Genomic DNA, 25,851 nt, shown 5'->3' on the forward strand with positions numbered 1-25,851 from the left:
ACTCAAATTTAAAAGCGGTAGTCGAAAAAACTCTTTCCAATGCTGTATTCAATAATCGTCTTGTGAATGTTGCAGTTCTTCTTATTTCTGTGCTTGCTAAGAAAACTGGAGAGGAATTCCGCCTTATGCAACAAACCTTTGCAGTTTTGTTTTCACCTAGACATGTTTCAGCACTTTTTGTGCTATCTTCATTGGGTTTATTTTCCCTCTGAAAATTTTTACGTCTTAACTTTTAAAGATACATTTGGTTGAAAGTATTTGCGCTTGTAACATGAACGATTTTTCTCAAACGTTTTTACATTAGTTTGCATACAGTACAGGGCTGAGACATGTATCACTGAGCTGAGGCATTGTATGTTGTTTGTTTACGACATGCCTAAATTTTCTAGTTTTATAGCACATTTGGAAATAAAGTGGATGTATACATTTGTTTACATACCTCACATGGAGCTATTGGATAGTTATGCTAGTAGCTTTATGCCTACTACGGGGTCTACAGCTTGTCACCTACAAACAGCAAAACGTTACTTTATTTTTCTGTTTATTGTTCATTTCCGACCGAGAATCAGTATGTATCATGTTGTTTGTCGTGTTTCTTACAGTGTTTTGATGCTGCGATTATCTGGAAAACTACTGCAGATACACGTCTGGGACATGTTTTATTAGATTCACCAGATCAATAGCAACAAAATAATGGGAAATCGTGCTTTACTTTAACCTCGTACAGTTATGCGATGACTTCGTATTAGCGAAGTTTCCAAATTTCGGGCAAATTCTTTTATTAGCCGCGTAAAACCGTAACCAAATATTTGCGGACCTGTGTGTATATGAACTTTTTTCTTTAGTTTTACTTGTAGAATAACATGTTAAAATATTTGCATACCTTCTTCAGTCACCCTGTATACATTTAGTAACTAGAGAAAAGAAAATGGGCAGAAAACTGCTGCAGTAGAAAGTTAATTCCATAATGTACGGGTGCCGACTCTTGTACAATTTATATGAGGAAGAAGAGTTAAACACAATTGCGGGACATGGATCTCGAGAGATGAGATACTATTTAACTTGAGGATTGCTGCGCGGAAAAATGTAACGAAACCATCAGTGGAAATATCAGTGTCAATCGTTGCTGCGTATTCTTAAGCGTCTCTTTTCTCAGGACCAGTACTGATTGGTTGAATGCGATCGCATTTGTGGCCATCGACAAGGAGACGACTGTGTAATGGGCGATGTGATGCAGTAGTTGATCAGGGAAAACGCGACCGATAATTATCGAGGAGAGTCGTGTTTATATATGAGCTACTCCATTCTCCAACCAGAAACTTTCCTCGATATTTCACTGACTCAGGTCGCAGCTTATTCGTTTTATACACATTGCTCACGGCTTCTGGCTCTCATAACTTATACATGCGCCGTTGGCTCTAAATTGCTAAATTAACTTTCTGCTGTTGCAATTTTTCTGCTGTTTCATTTCTTTAATTAAGCGAGATATATATACGCGGTCTTCTATCTTGCGCGCGGTGCTGTGCACAATTTATTAAGGGACCACTTTTCTTTTTAGCTAACATTCATCTTTCATTAATCTAATATTCATTACTTCGCTAAATTCTTCTTCTATTTCGCCTTGAATTCACAAATTTGGTAGTGTTTCTTTTCTTCGCATAACTTTCTACAGGTGTGCTGTTCTTTTTAATATCCTTCGCTTGGTTACTGTGGCGATAAAAGATCAATTGTCAGGAATGACGAATTAACCTCATCATGAATTTGATACACATATTAGGTCAATGGTTCCCAATCTTCCTGATACCATTATCCCTGAGTGCGATCACACATTACATAGTACCACCCCGTCTCTCACTCCCCACCACTATTGCCAACATTAACTTCTAACTGAACATCAGAATGAAAGAGGTTTTTCTTAGAACACTTTTTTTTAAACCATGAAATACATGAAATGTATTTGCAGTTGCGAATACAACCAACCATCAGCTGTATAAGGCAACGACGTCAGTGAAAATTTGTGCTGAACTAGGACTCAAACCCGGGTTTCCCGTTTCACGTGCTCAGTCGTCTTAACCGCTTTGGCTATCTTTTTTTCCATTTGGCTATCTTTTCTTCCCAAGGGAGCCTTCTTGGCGCCCAAAGGTAAGGGTTGGGGCAAAATGGGCAGGGTTGGTAACCCGAGGCCTGGCCACCATGTCCCTTCCCAACACCCAGGAACGAAGGAAAGAGCTTTAAATACAGACGAAGGGTTCTTCCTTCTGACAAAGGCAATGCTACTGTTGTTATAAATAAAGAGGATTATAGGAGTACGATTTTAGATCTTTTAACGTCAGGACAATATAATAAACTTAAGAAAGACCCTACAACTAGCATATTGAGGAAAACAAATACGCTGATAAAGTCATCTACTTTAGTCAAAAAGGAGGAGAAGAAAAGTTTGTTGAGGAGTGGGGCTATGTGTCCCAGACTTTATGGCCTACCTAAAGTTCATAAGTTGAACCTTCCTCTGAGACCCATTGTCAGTGCTATTAATTCCCCGACGTACCAAATAGCAAGATATCTGGTATCTTGTTTACATATTGGCCGAAATGACTCTTATGTAAAAGACTCATGTCATTTCATTGAGACACTGAAGGGACTAACTTTGTCTCCTAAGGATATTCTTGTCAGTTTTGACATAGTGTCTTTATTTACGATTATTCCGCTTAACGAAGTTATGGTTTACATAGCGGATGTTTTCCCATCAGATTTGACTGCTCTTTTCACACACTGTCTCACTTCTAGTCAGTTCCAGTGGGAGGATGAGTTTTATGAGCAGCTTGATGGTGTGGCCATGGGTAACCCATTGAGTCCTACGATCTCCAAGGTTTACATGGAAAAATTCGAACAATTAGCTCTAGAAAAAGCGAATAAGAAACCATGTCGATGGTATCGATACGTGTATGATACATTTATGGTTTGGTCACATGACAAAAAAGCTTCAGAGGAATTATTTTGTTATTTAAATAGTATAAATCCTAAAATCCAGTTTACCATGTAAATGGAAAAAGACAATGCAATATCCTCCTTGGATGTCTTCGTTATGAGACACACTAATGGTAGCTTGAAACATAAAGTCTTTCGGAAAGTTACACATACCGACAGATACTTGCATAAGGATTCCAAACATCATCCACAACAGAAAACAGGTGTAATTAAAAGTCTAGTGGGTAGAGTTAAAAGGATTTGTGCGCCGAAATACCTGGACGCCGCGTTAAAACATCTAAAGCAGGATTCTGAGAAGAATGGGTACTCTACCAAGAAAATAAATGGAATTTTGCGACCAAATAACAGGAGGCCTAACGACAACAATAGGACACAGCGATGGAATAACACGGTTTCTCTACCTTTCATCAAAAAAGTAACGGATCAAATCGGCAAGGTTTTAAGAAAACATAATGTTCGACCGATTTTCAGACCTACTAAGAAAATAGGCCAAGCACTTCGTTCCGTTAAGGATAAACGTCCCCCTCTGTCTGCAAGTGTTGTATACAAGATTCCGTATACATGTGGTAGGGTCTACTTTGGAACTACAAAGAGAAGTGTGAATACACGGTTGAAGGAACATAAAAGTCTTTGCCGACCAGGGAAAACAGACATGGCAGCCGTGGCAGAACATGCTCTTCAGTCGGGTGATCACGTAGTGAAATTTTCGGAACCTGAAGTTTTATGTACTGTGACGAACTATTATCCACGGCTATATAGATAAGCCATCGAAACATATAAACATAGTAATAATTTTGACAGGAAAGAAGCAGCTATGAAACTCAGCGATATATGGACAGTGGCGCTACAGAATCGATGAGAATTTTTTATCTTTGACGTACTATGGTTCAAATGGCTCTGAGCACTATGGGACTCAACATCTTAGGTCATAAGTCCCCTAGAACTTAGAACTACTTAAACCTAACTAAACTAAGGACACCACACACACCCACGCCCGAGGCAGGATTCGAACCTGCGACTGTAGCAGTCTCGCGGTTCCGGACTGCAGCGCCAGAACCGCTAGACCACCGCGGCCGGCTTTGACGTACTATGATCGATATTTATATTTTATCCTTGACAAGGTTCATCTCTGCTATCACGTGGAATCCAGACCACGCCCACTTTACACGGTATTTAGGCCGTTCTTCGACGTCCGACTCGAAAGTCGACAAGACTCAGCACATCCAAGAGCTCCTCCGAAGATGTCCAACGTAGCTTTGGACGAAACGTCAGGGATAGAAGAGTTCCATGGGTCACGGCCATACAACCCGGAAGAATTCTCGGCAGCTGAAACATCCGGTCGTGAAAGCCTTCATTGTATGAAAGCGTATGGAACATGGAACAGAGGTTTATTTATTTATTTATTTATCTTTTAAAAGAAATTAACATTAATACCACTGGAAAGAGCAGGAAACTGATGTCGCGAGGAGGAGGGCGCATCCGTCCGTGCACGACTCACGGCCAGAACAAAACTTCATACGTTGCCGTTCCTGCACTACAATCTGTACTCGTATACTCATTATGTAATTCTCGTAAAGGAAGGACATTTTAATTGAAAGTCGCTGCCTGCTGTCGGAGGATAAATATGATATTGCAGTGCCTTTGTTGTCTACATCTACATCTACATGGTTACTCTGCAATTCACACTTAAGTGCCTGGCAGAGGTTTCATCGAACCATTTTCATACTACTTCTCTATAATTCCACTCTCGAATGGCGCGTGGGAAAAAGGAACACCTAAATCTTTCCGTTCGAGCTCCGATTTCTCTTATTCTATTATGATGATCATTTCTCCCTACGTAGGTGGGTGTCAACAAAATATTTACGCATTCGGAAGAGAAAGTTAGTGATTGAAATTTCGTTCATAGATCTCACCGCAAAGAAAACCGACTTTGTTTCAGTGACTGCCACCCCAACTTGCATATCATATCAGTGACACTCTCACCCCTACTGCGCGATGACACGAAACGGGCTGCCCTTCTTTTCACTTTTCGATGTTCTCCGTCAATCCTACCTGGTGAGGATCCCATACCGCGCAGCAGTATTCCAGCAGAGGACTGTCAAGTGTGATGTAGGCTGTCTCTTTAGTGGGTTTGTCGCATCTTCTAAGTGTTCTGCCAACAAAGCGCAGTCTTTCTTTCACCTTCCCCACAATATTATCTATGTGGTCTTTCCAATTTAAATCGCTCGTAATTGTAATTCCTAGGTATTTAGTCGAATTGACAGCCCTTAGATTTGTGCGATTTATCGTATACCCAAAATTTATCGGATTTCTTTTAGTACCCATGTGGATGACCTCGCACTTTTCTTTGTTTAGTGCTAATTGCCACTTTTCGCACCACACAGAAATTCTCTCTAGGTCATTTTGTAATTGGAATTGATCGTCTGATGATTTTACTAGACGGTAAATTACAGCGTCATCTGCAAACAATCTAAGGGGGCTGCTCAGATTATCACCCAGATCATTTATATAAAACGGGATCAGCAGAGGTCCTATGACACTACGTTGCGGAACGCCAGATATCACTTCTGTTCTACTCGATGACTTACCGTCTATCACTACGAACTCTCTGAGAAGAAATCACGAATCCAGTCACACAACTGAGACGATACTCCATATGCACGCAATTTGATTAATAGTCGCTTGTGAGGAACGGTATCAAAAGCCTTCTGGGAATCTAGGAATATGGAATCGATCTGAGATCCCTTGTCGACAGCACTCATTACATCATGGGAGTAAAGAGCTGTGTTAGACAAGAACGATATTTTCTGAATCCGTGTTGGTTATGTATCAGTAAGTCATTTTCTTCAAGGTGATTCATAATGTTCGAGTACAGTATATGCTCCAAAATCCTACTGCAAATTGAGGTCAGTAATATGGGTCTGTAATTCAATGGGTTACTCCTATTTCCCTTCTTGAATATTGGTGTGACCTGTGCTACTTTCCAGTCTTTAGGAACAGACCTTTCGTCAAGTGAGCGGTTGTCTATGATTGCTGAGAAAGGCGCTATTATGTCTGCATACTCTGAGAGGAACCTGATTGGTATACCATCTGGACCGGAAGACTTGACTTTCTTAAGCGATTTGAGTTGTTTCGCAACACCTAGATTACTTTTATGTCGCTCATGCTAACAGCTGTTGTGGTTTCGAATTGTCTTCTGTTAAGAAAAACGATCCGGTGTTCCTTTCGATATGATGCGTATCCGCATTGTTCTTCATAAGAACACAGGCTCTGCAATATCGTAAAATGATGAAAGGTAAATGATATTTAGCATTTTGTGGGTGTTTTATTAAAGCACTAATTAATGAGTGAATAATACGTTTGGTAGGCCTACTGCTTATTTCTAAGAACCCTTTGTTATACAATGATGAAGCGTATCAGTGTGTCATAGGTGCTGCCTACATCTGCTTCTCAGGAAATAAAGTAATATCAATATTGTGGGTAGAGACTTTACAACAAAACATGCCGTCTCTGCACCACTCCTCTGCCTGCCGACACTCGCTTCACTCACACCCTGCACCCCAGTTTAAAACCAACCAAGCTAAAATGTGTGCGCCATACCGTTTGTAAACCAATTGACTGCTAGAATCGTTATTTCTAAAATGACAGATGCTGGAAGCCTTCAGGGTGGCTACAGCTTCCGTCTCACGACTGCCAAGAGTATTAATAATAACACTTCACAGGCCCTACACCAGTGTAGTAGCCATTACATAGCTACTTTTGTGTTTTTGTGTGGATTAGTTGGTATATTGTTGCGAAGAGAATAATGCAGCAGTTTCTAGTTTACTGTGAAAACTACCTACAACTGGGAAAACGCATTTTAGTGGATATTTCAGCGTAAGTGATAAGTTTTACTGTCATAGGTATAGGGTACAAAGTACAGAGTGTGTGTTTGTAGTGGGTGACCTATCTGAGGAAGATATTCCTATATTCGTTTCACAAACTACAACCCCCACCACACAGTGCACACGTCATTGCTAACTGGTAGCTTACGGAATCAGTATCACAGACGTACGAACCATTGATAATAGTAACGATCTTTTAAAAATAATTCAGTTTCGTGATCGAAACAAAATTGAATCGGTGAGTCAGAAAAGGAGCCATGTCCTAGAAGGTCAATTTTTCAGGAAACATAAAAAATTGTTTTACTATACAACGGGTTAGCGCATGGGGTCGTGGAGTTGATGTGCAGCAATTTGCCTCGGGGTGAAACAATATACACCATTACAACATACTTTAGACATCTGCTGTACCGAGTTCTCACTACAGTCTAAGATCCCAAGATCCGCTAGCTCTTAAAACAGAAATAAATTTCTCTGCTCAAAATGAACATTTCTACATTTACTTTTTACCAGAGACTCTGCTCACACAAAAGCTCCTGCTAACTCTAACGCACTGTTCTAAATCATACGCTATGTTCAAACACGAGATTCAAACAGAATCATGTAATGTGGCTTTTCTGCCTCACCCAGATGTACACTAAAATTTACGCAAAAAAACTTGGTAGAGTAAATTAGTAAACACTATGTGTAAAATACACACAATTCACTTTCTCGTGGAAATAGGTGAGAAACAGAAACTAAATTAAATTACTGTGTATCAACAAATTGGTACAACTACTGGCGTCCTCGCTGCTCCGCCACTGCGCTCTTATAATTTGCAAGGGTGTGGTGTGAGGCCTATGGAGCAGAATAGGTCCATGGGACCGGCGACCTATACTGGTACCAAGGCCTATCCATAGTACCGCAAATTTGAACATCATCAGAAGGTGCGATTCCGAACGCGACCACAGACTGCACCGAGCGGCGGCAGGCGGCACCGCTGGTTGCCATTGTTTGCAATGTGAGGCGTGCGGAACCAACACCGACTCAAAGGAAGGCCTCGGCGCTTGTTGGTGACGTCACGTTAGCTAGGCACGGCGAACGCCAGGTCCGTTGCAGGCTTACTCATAATGGTGGTGTCTCCCTCTCTGACACAGGAAAATGTGAAACTATTGGCGGTAGTTGACCAACACACATTGTTCTGAGAGATTTCTGCAATCAATTAATTGTGCAATTCATTACACTTCTTAACAAATAGTGTACTCCTGAACTTAAATTTCCACCTGTTTTAAGGACTGACATACAAAAGGAACTTCATGGTCCAGCAGCAACAGAATTCGTGCTTCTTTACCTTATTTGTAAATCTGAGGAAGTTACGTTTGTACTAGCTTGCTTTTACAAGAAACTGTGAACATATTGGTGCTCTTCTTTAGGTATCTTGGTTGACTATGGCGTGAGGAGCACTGAATGTTAATGAAATATCTTGCGATCGTACACGTTGGGGGAGGGGGTGGGGGACAGAAGAAGAGGCAAAAGAGAGATACTTGTTTTATCAAATAAAATTTTTTTATCTTATAAAGTTTCTCCTTTCAGTTGCAGGAGGGGAATATTTATCTTTTCTAATGTGCGTGTTTAAAAAAGTTTAAGCTCAGCAGTATTTTCGATGTATGAAGCTATTTTCTTTCCTGTTTAGAAATCCTTTCGTTGAAAACGACTGTAATCTAATGACTGGCAACAGTTGGACATTTACACATGTAAATTAGCTCACATTTCCAGTGACGATGTCAAACGAAAATAAATAAATAAATAAAAGAAACGAGTTCATTGTAAGTGGGTTGGGGTAATTTTCGATAACAAAATGGATCAAGTAAATATAGTTACTTGACTGTAAAATTTCCGAAGCTTGCAATGGGGCAAAGCATCTTCTCATATTGATCTACGTTTGTTTCGACAGGATTCAGTAATACAGAACTATGATCTTCATTTGTAGCTTTACAATAGTAAGAAAATCTTTCATCTGAATAAAACTGCAGAATCCAAAACCATACCAAACATTTTGTCCAAAAATAAGAGATTTATAGTCATAAGCACGCCCAGGCGTTTCTGCCTGCAACAGACCTGGCGTTCGCCGTGCCTAGCTGACGTGACGTCACGAAGAAGCACCGAGGCCTTCCTTTGAGTCGGTGTTGGCGGAACGCGGCGGCAGCGTCGTCTGCCGCCGTATACCTGCTTCGGCGGCAGACCGCACATCCGCTCAGGGACCAGTAGTGCCGTTGCCGCCGAACCGCATAGCAACCGGAGACTGCTTTTACTGGCCGAATATACCCACATTTGCGAGTGGCAAACATTTTGGTGGAGGTATATCAAACTCCTTTGCGGCTATTTTCTTGCCCATAGCCGATTTCTGAAATATACCGTTATCATACTCTTTTCCGTAAGCGCCAGCATCAACGCCAATGAATTTACAATTTGCGTCCACAATAGCCAGCAGAACAACTGAAAAAAAATCTTTGTAATTAAAAAACAGAGATCCACTTGTCTCTGGTGCCCTTATGCGAACATGTTTTCCATCTATAGCGCCTACACAATTAGGTATATTGCATTTAAGCCAAAATTCTTCTTCAATACGTCTGAAATCTGATTCAGTAGAAGGTGGCATCAACATGGGCAGCAGCCTTATTCTTAATATCTTCAAAACATTTTTAACAACTCTTGATATGTAAGATGGTGATATACGATAGGCAAACGATAAAGACCGGTAACTTTCACCTGTGGCCAAGAATCTGAAACAAACGAAAACATACAGCTAATATAATTTCCATTTACAGGTGATGACTGTAAGAAGAAGTGGAAATTTTTAAGGGAGGGTTATCAGAGGTTCAAGAAGAAAAGCAAATTAGGAACGGGCTCTGCTGCCTCAAAAAAATTCAAAAACAAAAAGACACAAACAGCTATCGTTCCATGACAGTGTTGCACAACACAGATCTGGAGGAACAAATATTACATTGATATCATCACAGACAACAATACAAGAAAGCCAAGAAGACAGTGGAGACCGAACTCGTCAACTGGACCTTACGGCATCACAGGAAGAAGGTACGGCAGAAACACATACAATAGGAAATAGTGGTGAAACATCTGTGGTAACAAACGATGAACGTTATGTGCCAGCACGGAAAAGAAAACGCAGTTAAGTTCGTAGTAATAATGATGCAATATTACAAATGTGGAAAGAAAGAGACGAAATTAGGCAAAATTTACTAAAAACGTTTATGGAACACAAAGATGATGATATTGACTTATTTTTTCCGTCACATCAGCACAGCTGTAAGGAGTTTACCTCCAGTTTATAAGGCAGAAGCCAACAGAAAAATTAGTATGATCGTTTCTGATTATGAAATGATGGCTGCACAGTGCAACACACATCAGCCAAGTGATAACAGCAGCCCTTCAACCTGCACAACTCTCTCACAAAGTCTTGGAACTGCAGCACAATCTAATAATGTATAACATTTTGTGGACTTACCCAGTGTGCGATTTGCAGGGGGGGGGGGGGGATTTCCCCCCCTCTGCATCAGACCATCCCCTCCTCTGGCTTTAGTTTATGCATCCCAACCTGGGATGTTTATTTCCCATGCACTGGAGTAAAACTCATATAATTTAAATTTGTGGAGCCGAACACTGAAACTTTTTAATACAGTCTTACTATTAATACTATTAATATGTTTGCTTATTAATTTTGAAAAAGTGTTATGTAGTAGTTAAGCATTTCAAAACATTTAGAACTAAAGCACCATTCTCATGTTGTCATTGTTGCTTTCGTCTAAGGTGCGTCATCCGTTTACTTGCGAGCTTGCGAGGGAAGTAGTGTGGCAGTCATACCGCAGCAGTAGTACCGCAGAGTTGGGTGATCTGGGGGCTGAAATTCCCACCCCGGGCCCTGACACAGGGTTGTGACCGGCCCGGTGCCTGTGCGAACATTACCGTTAGGCCACCTTTTGGCAACGGTATGGCGCGGACTAACGGGCCTGGGACGAAAGCACATATTACTAAATAACGCACCATCGTGTGCTTCTAGTTCCTAGGATACTATTTCGTGGACCTTCTTTAAATACTCTTCTCTTCCACCATCGTTTTCTTTTCCTTTGGTTTTCATTTCCGTTGTTAGCTGCATGTGCAAGTACCAAGTAGGCCGCCGCTGCGATACTTTATCATCATTTATACTGCAAGACCGACACACGTGTGGCACAAATTCTGTTGCTTTGGTATAAATTAACCTGCCGCATGCAACATACGCCGCAAGATGTTGCCTTTTGTAGCATGCGACAAGGCGACGCACGCCACATTTCCGTAGCATGCCACAATGTTGCAAGACGTCGCCCCAGTGCAAACGAGGCTTTAGAGCCAGGTCTGTATTGTATGGTGGATGTGATGTGTTGCGTACTTAACTAAAACCTGCAATCAGATCCAAACGTCGTGGAAAACTGTGAAGAGGTGTCATCCTGCAGCAAGATAACGCTCGCCCACATTCTGCCAAACGGACAGCCGACGCAAAAAGAAGTTGAGATTCGAGGTGCTGGAACATCCACCATACAGTACAGACCTGGCTCCAAGTGATTTTCACATGTCTGGGCCCTTAACGGAAGATTTGAAAGTGATGAAGACGTCATTGCTGCGGTGCAAAATTGGTCACAGATGCAACCGAATAACGTATTTTCTGATGAAATAAAAAAAAAAAAAACTCGTAAAACGTCGGGAAAACTACATTAAGTCCAGGGAGGTTACGTAGAAAAATAACGCATGTTTCAGTTTTCTACCATCAGAATAAGTACAGCTTTTCACAAATGTGCCTTTACTTTTTGAATACCCGTCGTATACCTGTATGTAGATGATTTTGTAAATAAGCTTTAACTATAATGAACTTTTAAAGATATAACAAGGGATGGCTTTTCTGATAGTGCATACGCGTGCATAGTGAGTTTCGGCATTAACATCTATTTATAAATAACTGTTTAACCATGGGTAACGCCGCGGTCCAAGCTAGTAACATATGTAAGTATACTAACCCCCTAAGACACCACCCCCCCCCCCCCCACTCGTAAAAGCACAAATCGCACACTGGACTTACCTCAGCGTCAAATATAATTTTTCTTCTGCACTTATTGTGTTTCTTAGGCACTGTGGCATTATGTCATCTTTAATAAAACTGAGCACGAAATTAAACTGTCTTTTATTTAAACGACAATAGCTCCTGAAGATATTTTCATCACCTAACAAATGTCTTTTTATCAGTGCTGTGTAACTACCTTCTGCAGTTCTACTTTTATATAAAGGCATTACCAGCTTTCATCTTTTCCTGGAATGCAACAATAAAATGTTATCGTCTTCCTCTTCCAACAACAGCGCAATAACAGCAGTGGTGTTAACAGACATCTCGCCTCACGCAGTTGTTCCCGGCAACTGCATAGCTTGTCTGTCGCTGCGTTCCGCAACGCACCGACTGCAGGCGGCAGCGTTGCCATCTGTCTTCTGCAGCCGCGGTCGGTCGCTGTCGCCGTGTTCGGAATCGCATCTTCAGTGATAACAAACAGGTGTGGTTACCTTTTAAGTATCCCTGCAGTCCCCCTCCCCACAGCGGCTTCGCTGCCCAAAGGTAAAATCCACGCAGGATACGGTGGACGATGCGCAGCGATCAGTTTTCGTTTAAGGCGCGGGGCGAGTTAACTCGTTTCTTCGAAAGTGCTCGTTTTTTCCCGCGTGCCGTTAGAGAGTGGAACGGTAGAGAGGTGGTTCATTGAACGCTCTGCCAGGAACTTTATTGTGAATAGCATAGTAATCACGTAGATTTAGATGTAGAAGGTCGTCGGTGTCTGTTACCCTCCGGCCAGTCAACGATGACAGAATCTACACACGTGCCCTGCAGTCTTTCCCCAACCATTTTACAGAACCTATTCGGTAAAAAAATCGTTGTTGCATTATTTATAACCTTATATGTGATGTTCATGATAATGTGCCCATCATTTCGTTAATGGTCGTAGTTATTGTGATATTTATATGGAAACAAGACACTGTATGAAATTCGAGAAACTTCGCAATGAAAAATAGAGGTCACTATTTTTTTGCTTTTGGTGTATATTACATAACATGTTGCTGCATATGAAATTTAGATAGCATTTGAATTTTTCTTCATACTTAGGTGGAGGTTTCTCTCTTTGTCACCAATCTCGAAAAAAATTATCTGATGTAGCACACTCATTTGCAATCGCGCCACGCCAACGATAAAGCCAGAGTGAAATATCCACAACATTCCTCATATTTGATAAACGGTTTGAGATATCGGAATGAGATGTTGGCAAATGACAGCATGCAAAGAGGAGAGTATTTCGCCATACGTTTATCATGCAGAATTCCATTATCTACCGTGTTATTCCACTAAATACAGACGTTTTCGATGAAAGAATGTATTTTTTAAGGGCCATCGGTAGCTAATGAAACGAGAAGTGTTATGGGTTATGAAACAACATAGTGAAGATATTACACGTTTATTTTGTTCCTAGGATGTTCTTTTTCATAAGCTACTGACCTTGCTTTTTCTCAGTTCCTCACTTAATAAACCACTGTTTCAGAATTCTCTTGCAATGCGCCTGCACAATACGCCAGTGACGAGACACTGTGAAACTCTGCTGTGTTTTTGCAAAAGAAGCAAATTTAACATGGCCAATAAGACAAATGTTTAGGCCACTCATGATGCTCCTCTGGAAGTTGCAGATGGTTAACAATCAAGGCGAAAATAAATCGCCACTTTTGTTGCATTTTCAGCAGAATTCTTTTTGGATGCTAACCTAAGCAAAAAAAAAAATGGCTCTGAACACTATGGGACTTGACCTCTGAGGTCATGAGTCCCCTATAACTTAGAACTACTTGAACCTAACTAACCTAAGGACATAACACTCATCCGTGCCCGAGACAGGATTCGAACCTGCGACTGTAGCGGTCAGAGGTTCCAGACTGTAGCGCCTAGAACCGCTCGGCCACGGCGGCCGGCTAACCTAAGCAGAGGAGACACATATTTTTGTATGGTCACCATACAAGTATGAACGTGGATGGGCTCCACTTGATGTTTACAAAAAATGTGAGTATATGCTTCAGTTCAGAACGGTACATGCACTCCAGCACTCTGCATTTCCCCTACAGCGCCTGCCTGTAACTCCCACCACCACTGCTCTCCCCACTCGTGCCCTGCCGACAGTGCATCTACCAGCCATGTTATCCTGTGCCAACTCTACAGCTATGTGAGACGAGCTTTTCTCGCACTCTGGTCACCCTGACAGACAATCACTGTACTCTCTTTGTTGCAGTCTGGCCAGAGCGCTGCCTCATCCCCGACGTCTGGCCTGCAGACTCCGCAGCAGCAGCCGGGCAAGACGCTCTCCCCTGACCAGCCGCAGCCCCCTCAACAGCCACAACAGCAGCAGCAGCAACAGCAGCAGCAGCAGCCACTGACGCCGGCGACTCTACCGCTAACTGAGTACCACACTGAGGATGAGACGCTCAGAGACAAGCCCAGCACGCCCAGTAAGGAGGAGCTCGAGACCAACGAGAAGAACCTCACCGCCGGACGCCTCGGGCAACTCGTCTTCAAGATCAGGTGCGCGTGCCACGCGATTCTCTCTTGTCACACCTGTTGTTGCTGTCCTCTTCGATACTGAGACTCGTTTACTGCAGCTCTCTGCACCAGTCTCTCTGCTGGAAGCCATTTTATCTCTAGCCGTGCAGGGTAGCCGCGCGGTCTGAGGCGTCTTGTCACGGTCTGCCTGGCTTTCCCCCATCAGAGGTTCGAGTCCTCTCTCGGGCATTGGTGTGTGTCTCGTCCTTAGCATAAGTTAAAGTTAGATTAAGTAGTGTGTAAGCTGCAAAAAATTTCAATTTTTTAAATGTTCTTTCCTAATTCCCTGAGTTAACATTGTTTAAATTACTCTGCAATGAACCTTTTGCATTTCCTGAGTTGATAAACTGCTATTACCAGACAAACCATACAGAATAGCTGTAAGGGATAGCAGCACCATCGTGCTTACCCCTGAGCAACAGCAGCAGGTGAGTGTAACAGTGTGCAATCCAGTGTTCTTCTAACAGAATGCTGTCACACCCTACACTTCTACATGCCAGTGCCTTGCACAACACAGAAATTAAACACTGATCAGCACTGTTGATGCCTCTTTTGTTCAGGTACCTCTTAAAACCTAATTCCATAAACAGAACAATATATTCGAAGTGTTTCCTTGTTAGTCTTGAAGATCAGTCCTGTGCAACAAAAACTACAAAATTTCTGCAGAGTTGATATTTTTTATATTGTTCATAATATTGTAAAAAAAGTTGCCTTATTACACATTTCTTTAAATTGTCAGTGGGATATTTTGTGTGTAGACTTTGCTTCTTCTCCTTTGGGGCATACACTTGAACCCTACTCCACTCAGCATTGTGACCCTCTTGATGTAATTTGCCCAGCACTGACTTTTTCTACCTTATAATTTTTCTTGCTCATCCTGTCCATCCTCAATTCTTTCTTTTCCCCATCATTGTAAATTTAATGACATCAACAGCGATCTGCCATGGCTGCCCGAGAAGGCAATTTCCACAATCACTTTCCATGTTTGCACAAACAATTCTTTGAATTGGAACATTGTGGTACCTAGTTGTGTAATCTAGTTTATGCTACAGCATTAACTACAGTTCGCTCCATAAGTAATAGCTGCTTTTATAGTTTTAAGAAATTGTTTGTTTCTATGAAAATTTATTCTAAAATTGCATACCAGTAACTGACAATAGTAACAAAAGGGAAGTAATATAGTGTTAAGGCCTTCTTTCCTCTGCATATTCACCCTTTATTCATCTTTCAATGTGACAAATTCTTCGCAAAGATGGATGACCTGCACGAGACTTTGGTTGTAAAAGTTTGCATTTTGGCTGTACAGGAAACATTTCAGCTTGAAAGTAGCCTCATAATTCTTCTGTAAATTCCTGCCACACATTGGTACCTTCATCCATTCATCCGTGAGATCATAGAGAGAATATTGGGAAAGGGGCGGGGGGGGGGGGGGGGTGGAGAGCAAGGTTAGCAATATCTGAAAGCCACAGAGGCAGCATGTACAGCTGAGTCTTGTACAGAATGAGCTGGGGATTAGTAGTGGAACCAGACCACCCTCATGAACAGTTTTCTGTGATGCTTCACCTTGATAGCCTTAGTAACACTGTTAGGAGATTTTGGTAGTAATCTCTTTTGACATATTGCCCCTCATGATGTAATCTGTTAGCACCACACCCTGGCAGTCCCAAAAAACACTCAGCATCATGCTCCCAGGAATCTCACAACTTTTTTTGCATGTGTGTGGCAAGTCATTGCACAGTGTTTCACCCTTTCTTGTACTGCAGTATTTCTCTGACTATATCTTTTCTCAGACTTTGTCTCTTGAGTAGATTCCCTGTTGACTGCCTAAATTGTTGATAGGATGCCACTTTTTTCAATATTTTACACCACCTATTTCAGTTAACTTACATATAGTCCCCACATCTGGATTTGACCAGCAACTTTTCAAAACTGTCTGCGAGAGGTCACCTGCTGCCTATCATGATGTACAGTCCATGTGGGAAATCATCAGGTACCTCTGTAGTGGTAGTTTCCTGACCATGCTGGGCTCACACTATTGATGCTCGATCTGTCACCTCCATGCATGTGCCCAGGAGTAGGTGCCAGTTTTCTTGGGGATTCTGGAACTTTAGGCACTGTCCATCATGCCAAGTAACCTTTGATCTGCTGTAGGCAGATATTTGATGACAGAAACTGATCAAAGTCATCAGTTGGTGGATCTGAAGCTCTGACAGTCTCTTCAGACAGACCAGAACTCTTCACTGCAGATCACTACAACGCTAGAAACTTTGCCTGCTTGGCCACACCATGAGAGCAAAGCAAAATCAAGTGGCCTGCAAAAAACCCCTCCCCTCAGTCCCTGGTTTGCACTTGAAAATGTGAAGGGTCCTTTCTCTTTACTAAGCCAATGTTATTATTATTATTATTCCCTGATGTGTTGATGCATCATGGAATAACCTCCATGGTAATAGAGTGACCAGTAGAGAATAAAACCTGTAGAGGAAGACAGAGATTTAAATACATCCAACAAATAATTGAAGAAGCAGGTTGCAAGTGCTGTTCTGAAATGCAGAGTTTACTGCAGGAAAATAATTCATGGCCAGCCACATCACACCAGTCAGATGACTGATGACTCATAAAAATGACACCAATTTTCTTTGTGGAGAGTAGTGAAAATGTATTTGGTAAAATATCTTTCCTTGTAAATTACAAGGTCATTCCATCCTAATGAAGAGAGCAAATCTTAACCAGTCCCAGGCATTACTCTTTCATAAAAGACTTAGAGGTATACCTGTTACTGTAACACCATAAAAGTCTAAACATGATACAGGGTATAATTTTTCACTGCAGATTAATGATGCAAATGGATGGCTAACTATGCAAGCACTCGAAGATGCGTGGGATCCATTTTGTACACTGTGGCTACCCAGAAAACAAGGCTGGTACTCTAGCGAATCCACTTTCAGAGTAGATCAAAATAATGATTTACCATTGTGAACATATGATCTGATTTGTGGAGACTATGGCCGGCCATGGCATGGCCACTTGCATGGCCACTTGTCAGTGTAAACTGTAGAAATGACCGCCACCCTGATCTCTGAAGTGTCCTACCTCAATTAATGAGTGTAAAATCCACAAGCTGAAGTTCTACAATCACCTCTCATACTTGAGGTTCAGGAAAGATATGATTGTTTTTATCCTGTCTCAATGATATTGACATTTTACATTACTGTGGCCTGGTTGGCATCAGTATATGATTTACTATTTACTCACTCAAGGTTGTCTCCAGTAATCATGCAAGTAAATCAGACCATGGCCCATCTCTTGGATCCTACAGCACCATCTGCAGAAACTTGGTCTCCCCATCCCAGCCAGAGGCGCACCATCCTCCTCCGCCACCTAATGCTGACAGGACACCCTTTTGAGAACCCTCTTCCCAGAAGTCCACAGACTAGCAACATGACACCAGTCAGTTGCATAATGAGCCATGGACTGCAGGTCTCAGGGTTTCCTGCTCTTCTTCGGTTCCTCCACTCACAGTGGGTAAGACCTCACAAGATTCTTGACAGCTAAAAGTAGTGAAAGAGAAAAAGAATAAATTTCAGGAGAAGGCTTCTCCAGTGACCCCAGAGGTGCCAGATCTTGTCATGCTGTCAGTTTTTGAACCAATGTTTGTTGATGTTGTTCCAACACCATAAGGGGCAAGACAGTGATTCTTGGCCCCTTCATGCCTAACCAGGATATTATGAACGTCACAATTCAATGGTACTGCAATACATATCTGCCACTAGCCAGAACTACAACTAATTTTCTCCAGTCCTGTGATGTATCTTGCTATCCAAGAAACACATTTCACTTAGACTATTCAACTCTTTCAAAACCCTACTGTATGTTAGTTCACACAGATGTCATCAGTGACCATATTCACTTCCATGCCACATCATTAGTAATGGTAGTGTGAGTGCAGACAACCTCAGTGATCACCATTTGACATGATTATTTGCCCCCAGGTAGGAATAGTAATATATCTTGAGAAGACCACCTTAATCCAACAACTCCCTTGCTTCCACCTATTTCTCCTTCTTGGGGATTTCAATGGGCACCAACCCTTGTGGGGAAATATGATGTCATCTGGTAACATCCTTCTGATTGACCAGCTTCTTTCTGATGCTGATATGTATCTCCTCAATGATGGTACTACTCCCTATTCCAAAGCTGCTCACGGTACCTCTTTGGCTAACGATCTTACCATCTCTTTCCCCGGTCTCGTAGCTTTGCTACGTGACAATCTTTGTGACAGTGACCACTTTTCAGTGATTCTGCCACTTCCTTGTCACCACCTAACAGATCCACTGGGCCAGTGAACTCTTTGGACAGTCAGTTGGCAGTTGTATGCATATACTCCCACCTTCGTCCTCTCTCTGTCAGACTGTATTGATGATGTTGTGGGAGATGTCTCTGATATGATCATCTATGCTGCTTGAACAGCTATTCCCCTTGCTAAAGGCCCCTCCTTTGCCACCAAGTGCCATGGTGGACCACGCTCATTGCAACAGCTATTCAGGATTGTTGAAGGGCTAAGTAATATCTCAAGTGGCCCTTTATCCCCATCGCACAGAATTATACAGGGAGTATCAAAAACCATGATCTGATTTTAAAAAATTGTAACTGCTATATTATTTGAGATAGGTGGGTGAACAATGTACTGTTAGTGAGAGCAAACTCTTGAGTTGTGCATGGTTACTGCTAGGTAGCAGCAGTGTGCCCCCACTTCAGTTCTAGTAAAAATGGTGTCAGGCCAAGAGAGAGTGTTTTGTGTTCTACATTTTGCACAGTGCTGGTCAGTAATAACTGTTCAGGGTGACTTTTGTACTAGGTATGTTGTGGCTCCTCCTGCAGCACAGAGCATTAGATGATGGCATGAACAATTACAAATGTTTTGATGTTTGCACATGAAACTATACAAAATTCAGCTGCCTCAAGATATTCATGAAGGTGACAAACAACAACATGTGGAGTTCTGTAATTTATTTATTGGCAAGATGGAGGATGACAGTTTTCTTTCTTAGTGTTTAGTGAAAAGGCAACATTCCATTTAAATGGAAAGGTGAACCATCATAACACAAGAATATGGAGTACAGAACTGCCACATGAAGTTGTACAACATGAGAGGGACTCTCCAAAATTTAATGTGTTTTGTGCAGCTTCATGGTAAAAGGTGTATGGTCCATTTTTCTTTGTCAAGAGCACTGTTACAGGAATCATGTATGCTTGAGAACTTTCTTTTCCCACAGTTGGAGTCTGATTTGAACAACTTCATTTACCAACAGGATGGGCTTCACCACACTGGCATCTGTATGTGTTAGAATTCTTAAATCAAATGATTACTGAAAAATGGATTGGTCACACTGGACCAAATGATTCAGCCTTACATTACTGGTCTCCAACGTCACCAGACCTGACTGTACGTGATTATTTCTTGTGGCGGTTTACAAAAGACACTGTTTATGTGCTCCCTTACCAACAACAATGAATGAACTGAGACATTGCATAACAGCAGCTGTGAAAGCTGTGACTCAAGACATGCTTGCTGCAGTGTGGGAACAATTTGAATACCGCATCAACATATGCCATGCATTTCTAGGGGGCCATATTGAACACCTATGAAAAGGTATGAAAAAAACTTTTTGAGTTTCCCATTCATCAAAAAACAAAATTCATTGTATATGTTTATTAGTTTCAGAAATTTAGATGTGCCAAATTGGATGATTCTTTTTTATACACCCAGTATAATGAACCTTTCACTGATTGGGAATTGCTGCAGGCTCTTAACTCATCACATGATGTGACCCCAGTTTTGATTCGATTCATAATCAGATGATTAGCATCGGAAGTTAATCAAAGACTCTATCAACTCACACTCTTCAACCATATATGGTTAGGTGGTGTTTTCCCTTCACAGTGGCAAGATAATATCATTGTCCCAATCCTTAAACCAAGCAAGAAATGCACATCTATCCACAGCTGTTGACCAATTAGCCTCATCAACACACACTGCAAACCACTTGAAATCCCCCCCCCCCCCATCCTCTCCGCAACAAGTCAATCTGGTTCCCAGAAGTGACAGTCCACAATGGACTGTCTGTTAGGTTGGAAACAAACAAATACCAACACCTAACTGCACTCTTTTTGGTCTACAAAAGGCAGCTGACTCCTTTTGATTTCATCACACTTTAATTACCCTGTTTCGCTAATGATTTTGAGATTTGCTGCCAATTTTTACTCACCAGTTTTTATCCCAGTGGTTGCTTTGGGTTAAAGATCCCCATGGATCTGAGAGAACAAGGTCCCACAGAGCTCCATGCTGAGTAATATGCTCTTCCTTGTCATCAGCAATGGGTATGCAGCATTTGTTGGACCAGTAGTCAGTCCCACATGATGATTACTTTTGCATTTGGCATAACTTTCAATCTGTAGCCCTGGCTGAATGCCAGCTCCAAGGCACCATCCAAAGACCCCCACTTCCCATGACTGCAGTTTTCTCACTCAAAAATACGAATCAGGCATTTCTTATATCATACCATTGTCCATCCAAACTGAGAACTCTCCTTGGCTACCCAGTGTTTGTATGTTGTTACACAGTCATACATTTTGGGACCCCCGTTTGATAAGAAGCTGATGTGACGGTGCCACATTTGTCAAGTAAAGACCAGATTCTTGCAGAAGGTTAAAGTTCTCAGCTTCCTTACCAACATCCCTTGGGGTGTAGATTGTGCTACTCTGCTCCATTCTTTTTGGGTCCTGGTCTCTTCAATTGAATTATGGTTGGCAGGTTTGTGGCTCAGTGGCACCTTATGCTTTGAAATTATAGGATCCAGTCGATTGTCATAGATAAGAATGGCCATGGGCAACTTCCAGACTAATCCCATAGACTTCTTGAAGCAGGGATTTTCTCTCTTCAGCTTTAATGGTACAAACTTTTGCTCACTTATGTAATCATCACCTGACAGTTTCCTAATCATCCAACTCATCAGATTCTTTTTGCTACAAAGGGCATCAGTCACCACCACCTAAATCCTCCAAACACCCCTCTTATCCAAACCACAAATTAGGACCAATCTATTTCAAGGATCTAAAGTTTCAGTCACCTTCATGTCCTTTAAGTCATCTGTTCCTCTCAGTTTTTCAGGGCTATCAGGGTGTTATTGTTATTTACATTGACAACTCTAAAATCATGCATAGGATGGGATATGCCTTTATATTGCCGCTGGTCAGGAATAAGATTTGTTGCTGGGAATGTGAAGTGTTTTTACAGCAGAGCTGCTAGTCATTCAACAAAGCCCTACATTTTACAAGGTAGCATACAAAAGTTGGCACATTTTAACAATGAATAAAAATTGTAGCTCTAGTTCTATTTCATTCAAATTTTGCTCCAACTTGTTTTGTTTCATTGAAATGTTGGTAGAGGTCCTTTATGCTCAATTGAAAAGTGTCACAGCAATGCAAAGTAGATTTAGGACAAAATTCTACATGTGTTGGGCTCTATCAAGGAACACAATTCTCCAAAAATGAGAAAATCTGAAGAACAAGGCATTTTGTTGGAAGGGAAACGACCTTAGGCACCAATTGTACATTCTCCAGAAAACATCACAGTGCTACAGGTCCCGATATGAAAAAAATCCAAGCAAACTTATCCCAGCAAGCAGTAAGGGAAATGGGGATATCTCATCATTCGGTGAAAATAATTTTACAAAGTAATCTAAGGCTCTTCCCTTACAAAATGATTGTGTTACGCACACTGACTGAGCGGAACAAACAGGGAAGGATGGAGTGTTCATTATGGAGAGAAGGAAAAGATGAAAAAATTTTTAGCACATGGTTCTCAGATGAAGCTTATTTCCTCCTCAATGGAACAGTAAACAGATAAAATGCTCAGTTCTGGGTTGGATCAAAATCACAAAATGTTCACATTCATGAAAAAATGACACATGGTGAAAAAGTGACAATGTGGGTAGCTCTATCCAGTCATGGCCTAATTAGACAATTTTTTTTTTCCTTTAGTCTGTCATTGCTGACCAAATGTTGGAAAATGACTTTGTGCCACATCTTCTTGCCACCAATCTTCCAATGAACACACAGTGATATTCATATCAGGTCTCCAGTCGGAACATAGCATCATCTTGACACAATATTTTGGCAGTTCACCTGGCTGCTGTCTTCAAGTGAGTAAGCTGTCACACTAACTCACTGGCACTGAAGTCAAACCACAGCAGCGGCTCCATTCTACACTGCCCGTAGATCCATGGCACATGCACGAACGTAACTGCCCTCTTAACACAAAGCACGACAGCATACTGGAGGAGAAAACTCATGGACATAATAAATTGATATCAAACACTGTTGACACCTTTTGATGACTGAAACGAAGACCATTGCTGTTTAATGTCAAACAAAACAGGTTTCAACTTTTACTTAAAGGATACCACTTATCTCTGTTTATAGTATTGTCAGACAACTGGATTTCAATAGCTTCTTTCACTACACAGTCCCAATAATGCAATGCAGGGGCATCCACTTGTGTCTCATTGTACAACATTTTATGTCCTTCAGTAAGACAATGTTCCACAACTGCAGATTTTTCTGGCTGAAATAAATGCTTGTGGTGTGGTGCTCCACACATTGATCCTGGATCATATGAATCGTTTGTCCAAAATAGACTTTCCCACAACGGCAGGGAAATTTGTAGACACCAGGCTTCCTCAAACCCAAATTATCCTTCAGTGGGCACAGCAGCGCTTAGTCTTAGCTAGCAGATGGAATACACATTTAATATAATATATCTTTACAATTCTTCCTATTTTTGAAGATATGTTTCCTGCAAAAGGTAGGAACGCCACTGATTTGCTTGTATCTTCTGTTGGTTTCCACAAAGGTTCAATCTGTACAACATGATGGATCTAATTGTCTGTATAACCATTCTGCTTGAACACTGCTTTTAGATGATCCAGTTCTTCCGTCAAATTATCTGCATCTCAGATGGCATATGCTCTTTTCACCAATGTGTTGGTACAGTGTGTTGGTACAATCGATGACAACTTGATGTACAAGATATCACTCAATATTCATGGGATTACAATAAACACTCTGTGCTAATGCCCCATCATCCCTCCTGTAAACCAAGACATCTAAAAATGAAAGTGTTCCATCCGTTAGAACTTCCATCAAAAACTTAATATCGGGATGCAGACAGTTAAAATGATGTAAGAAATGGTCCAGAGTAGGATGAAAAAGATAAGAAACTTCTGTTTTTAGGTGTCTTGGTCTACAGGAGGGATGACGAGACATTAGGACACAGTGTTTATCGAAAGCCCACACATATTGACCGATATCTTCATGCATCAAGTTGTCATCCATTGTATCAATGCAAAAGGGTCCTATGCAGATTCGTAAAATGAGCAAGTGCCAGCTCAGATGCAGATAATTTGACACAAGAACTGGATCATCTAAAAGCATGTTTAAGCAGAATGGTTATACCACAATCAGATCCATTGTGCTCCACAGATCAGACCTTCGTGGGAATCAACAGAAGATCCAGGCAAACTGGTGACATTCCTACCTTTCAGGGAAAGCATATCTTAGAAAATAGGAAGAATTTTGAAGATATTTTGTTATGAAAAATGTATTCTGTCTGCCAGCTAAGACCGGAGCACTGCTGGGCTCAGTGAAGGATGATTTGGGTTTGAGGAAGCCCTGGTGTCTACAAAATTTCCTGCATTGTGGAAAACCTGTATTGGACAAACAATTCATATGGTCCAGGATCGACATGTAGAGCACCATTGCCACATGTTTCTTTCAGCCAGAAAAATCTGCAGTTGCAGAACATTGTCTTACTGAAAGACATAAAATGTTCTATGATGAAACACAAGTGGTTGCCCCTGCATTGCATTATTTGGATTGTGTAGTGAAAGAAACTATTGAAAACTGGCTATCTTACAATATTCGAAACAGATATAAGGGATATCCTTTAAGTAAGAGTTGGAACACTGTTTAGTTTGATGTTAAAAAACAATATCTTTGTTTCAGTCATCAAGGGGTGTCAACAGAAGGTTTCAAGAGTGTTTGATATCAATGTATCATTTCCATGAGTTTTCACCACTGTTGTGCTGTCATGCTTTGCTCTGGAGAGCCGTTATGTTTGTGCACACACCATGGACCTGAAGGTGGTGTATAAAGGAGCTGTTGCTGTGGTTTGATTTCAGCTTCAGTCAGTTAGTGTGACGGCTTACTCACCTGAAGGTGGCGGCCAGGTGCATCACCAAAATATCATGTTCTGGCTGGGGACCCCAATTACTACACTGAGAAAGTTTATGGAGCCATGAACACACAATGGTTTATGCAAGATGGTGCAACACCTCATACAGATAATGCTGTACTGGCGTTGTTAAGGAAATATTCACCAATCATGTAATGTCCTGACATTACCTTCAGTGCCATCATGGGAGATTCTTTTGGCCTCCTTCATCCCATGCTTAAATCCATGTGATTTTTTGTGGAGTAATTGACAATGAAAATGTTCCAGAGACCACAGGATATTATGGAAATGCATGCCCAGGTAGTGCAATTGTGCAATGAGATAAATGAAGACTTGGGCTGCAAAGATGTAAGGGATATGTGTATTCACCTTCATAAAGTTGTCACTGTGAAGGAACAAATATTTAACATGTGATGAAGTGAAATGCACTTCCATGGACCATACCACATGTATGTAAATTTTTAAATTTTTCATTTCAGAAATAAAAGTTTTGTGGCAATATTAAATGTGTTAACTCTTTGTACACCACCCTGTAACAAATATAGACAAATAATGATGTTTAATTTAAAGTTATTCACTCTGATCACATATTAATTGCAGTTATAATAAAATTTACTGCTAATCTCTCTCAACCACATTTTAATTTTTTGTGACTCAATGAGCAGTCTTCAGACTGTTGATCGATGTTAGTCTTGTCAGCTGGTGATATCTGCTGTGTGTGATGTGGCCCTGCTCAGTTTTTTTTTCTGGGTCCCAAGTCATGTGGGTATCCCAGGGAATGAAGTGGTTAGTGGCTAGAGAAGTGATTACTCACCCAATGTTCTTTTTGATGATCACAAGTTTGCATTTATGGGTGCAAATAAGACCACTCCTCACTAAGATATGGAACAACATGCCCTGTCTATGACATTCTGCACTATCAAGGAGATTACTGCTGTAAGGCTCACCTTGCAGTCCTCCCAGAAAGGATCAATCCTCCATCCTATGTTGCCCTGGATTAGTCATACCAGATTAACCTATAGTTTTATCTTGTCTAGTGAGCTGTCCTC

At 41.3% G+C, this 25,851-nt stretch overlaps 1 protein-coding gene across 1 annotated transcript in view; it reads left to right on the forward strand.

Moving 5' to 3' along the window:
• LOC126095621 (synaptotagmin-11) overlaps nucleotides 1-25,851 on the forward strand; it is a 728,232-nt gene that overhangs the window by 656,156 nt on the left and 46,225 nt on the right. Inside the window, exon 5 of the mRNA XM_049910387.1 lies at nucleotides 14,204-14,493. Within this exon, the coding sequence (XP_049766344.1) occupies nucleotides 14,204-14,493 (290 nt within the window). The remainder of the gene's footprint in view (nucleotides 1-14,203; nucleotides 14,494-25,851) is intronic.

This window comes from Schistocerca cancellata, chromosome 8 (genome assembly GCF_023864275.1).
Source record: "Schistocerca cancellata isolate TAMUIC-IGC-003103 chromosome 8, iqSchCanc2.1, whole genome shotgun sequence".
NCBI lineage: Eukaryota > Metazoa > Arthropoda > Insecta > Orthoptera > Acrididae > Schistocerca > Schistocerca cancellata.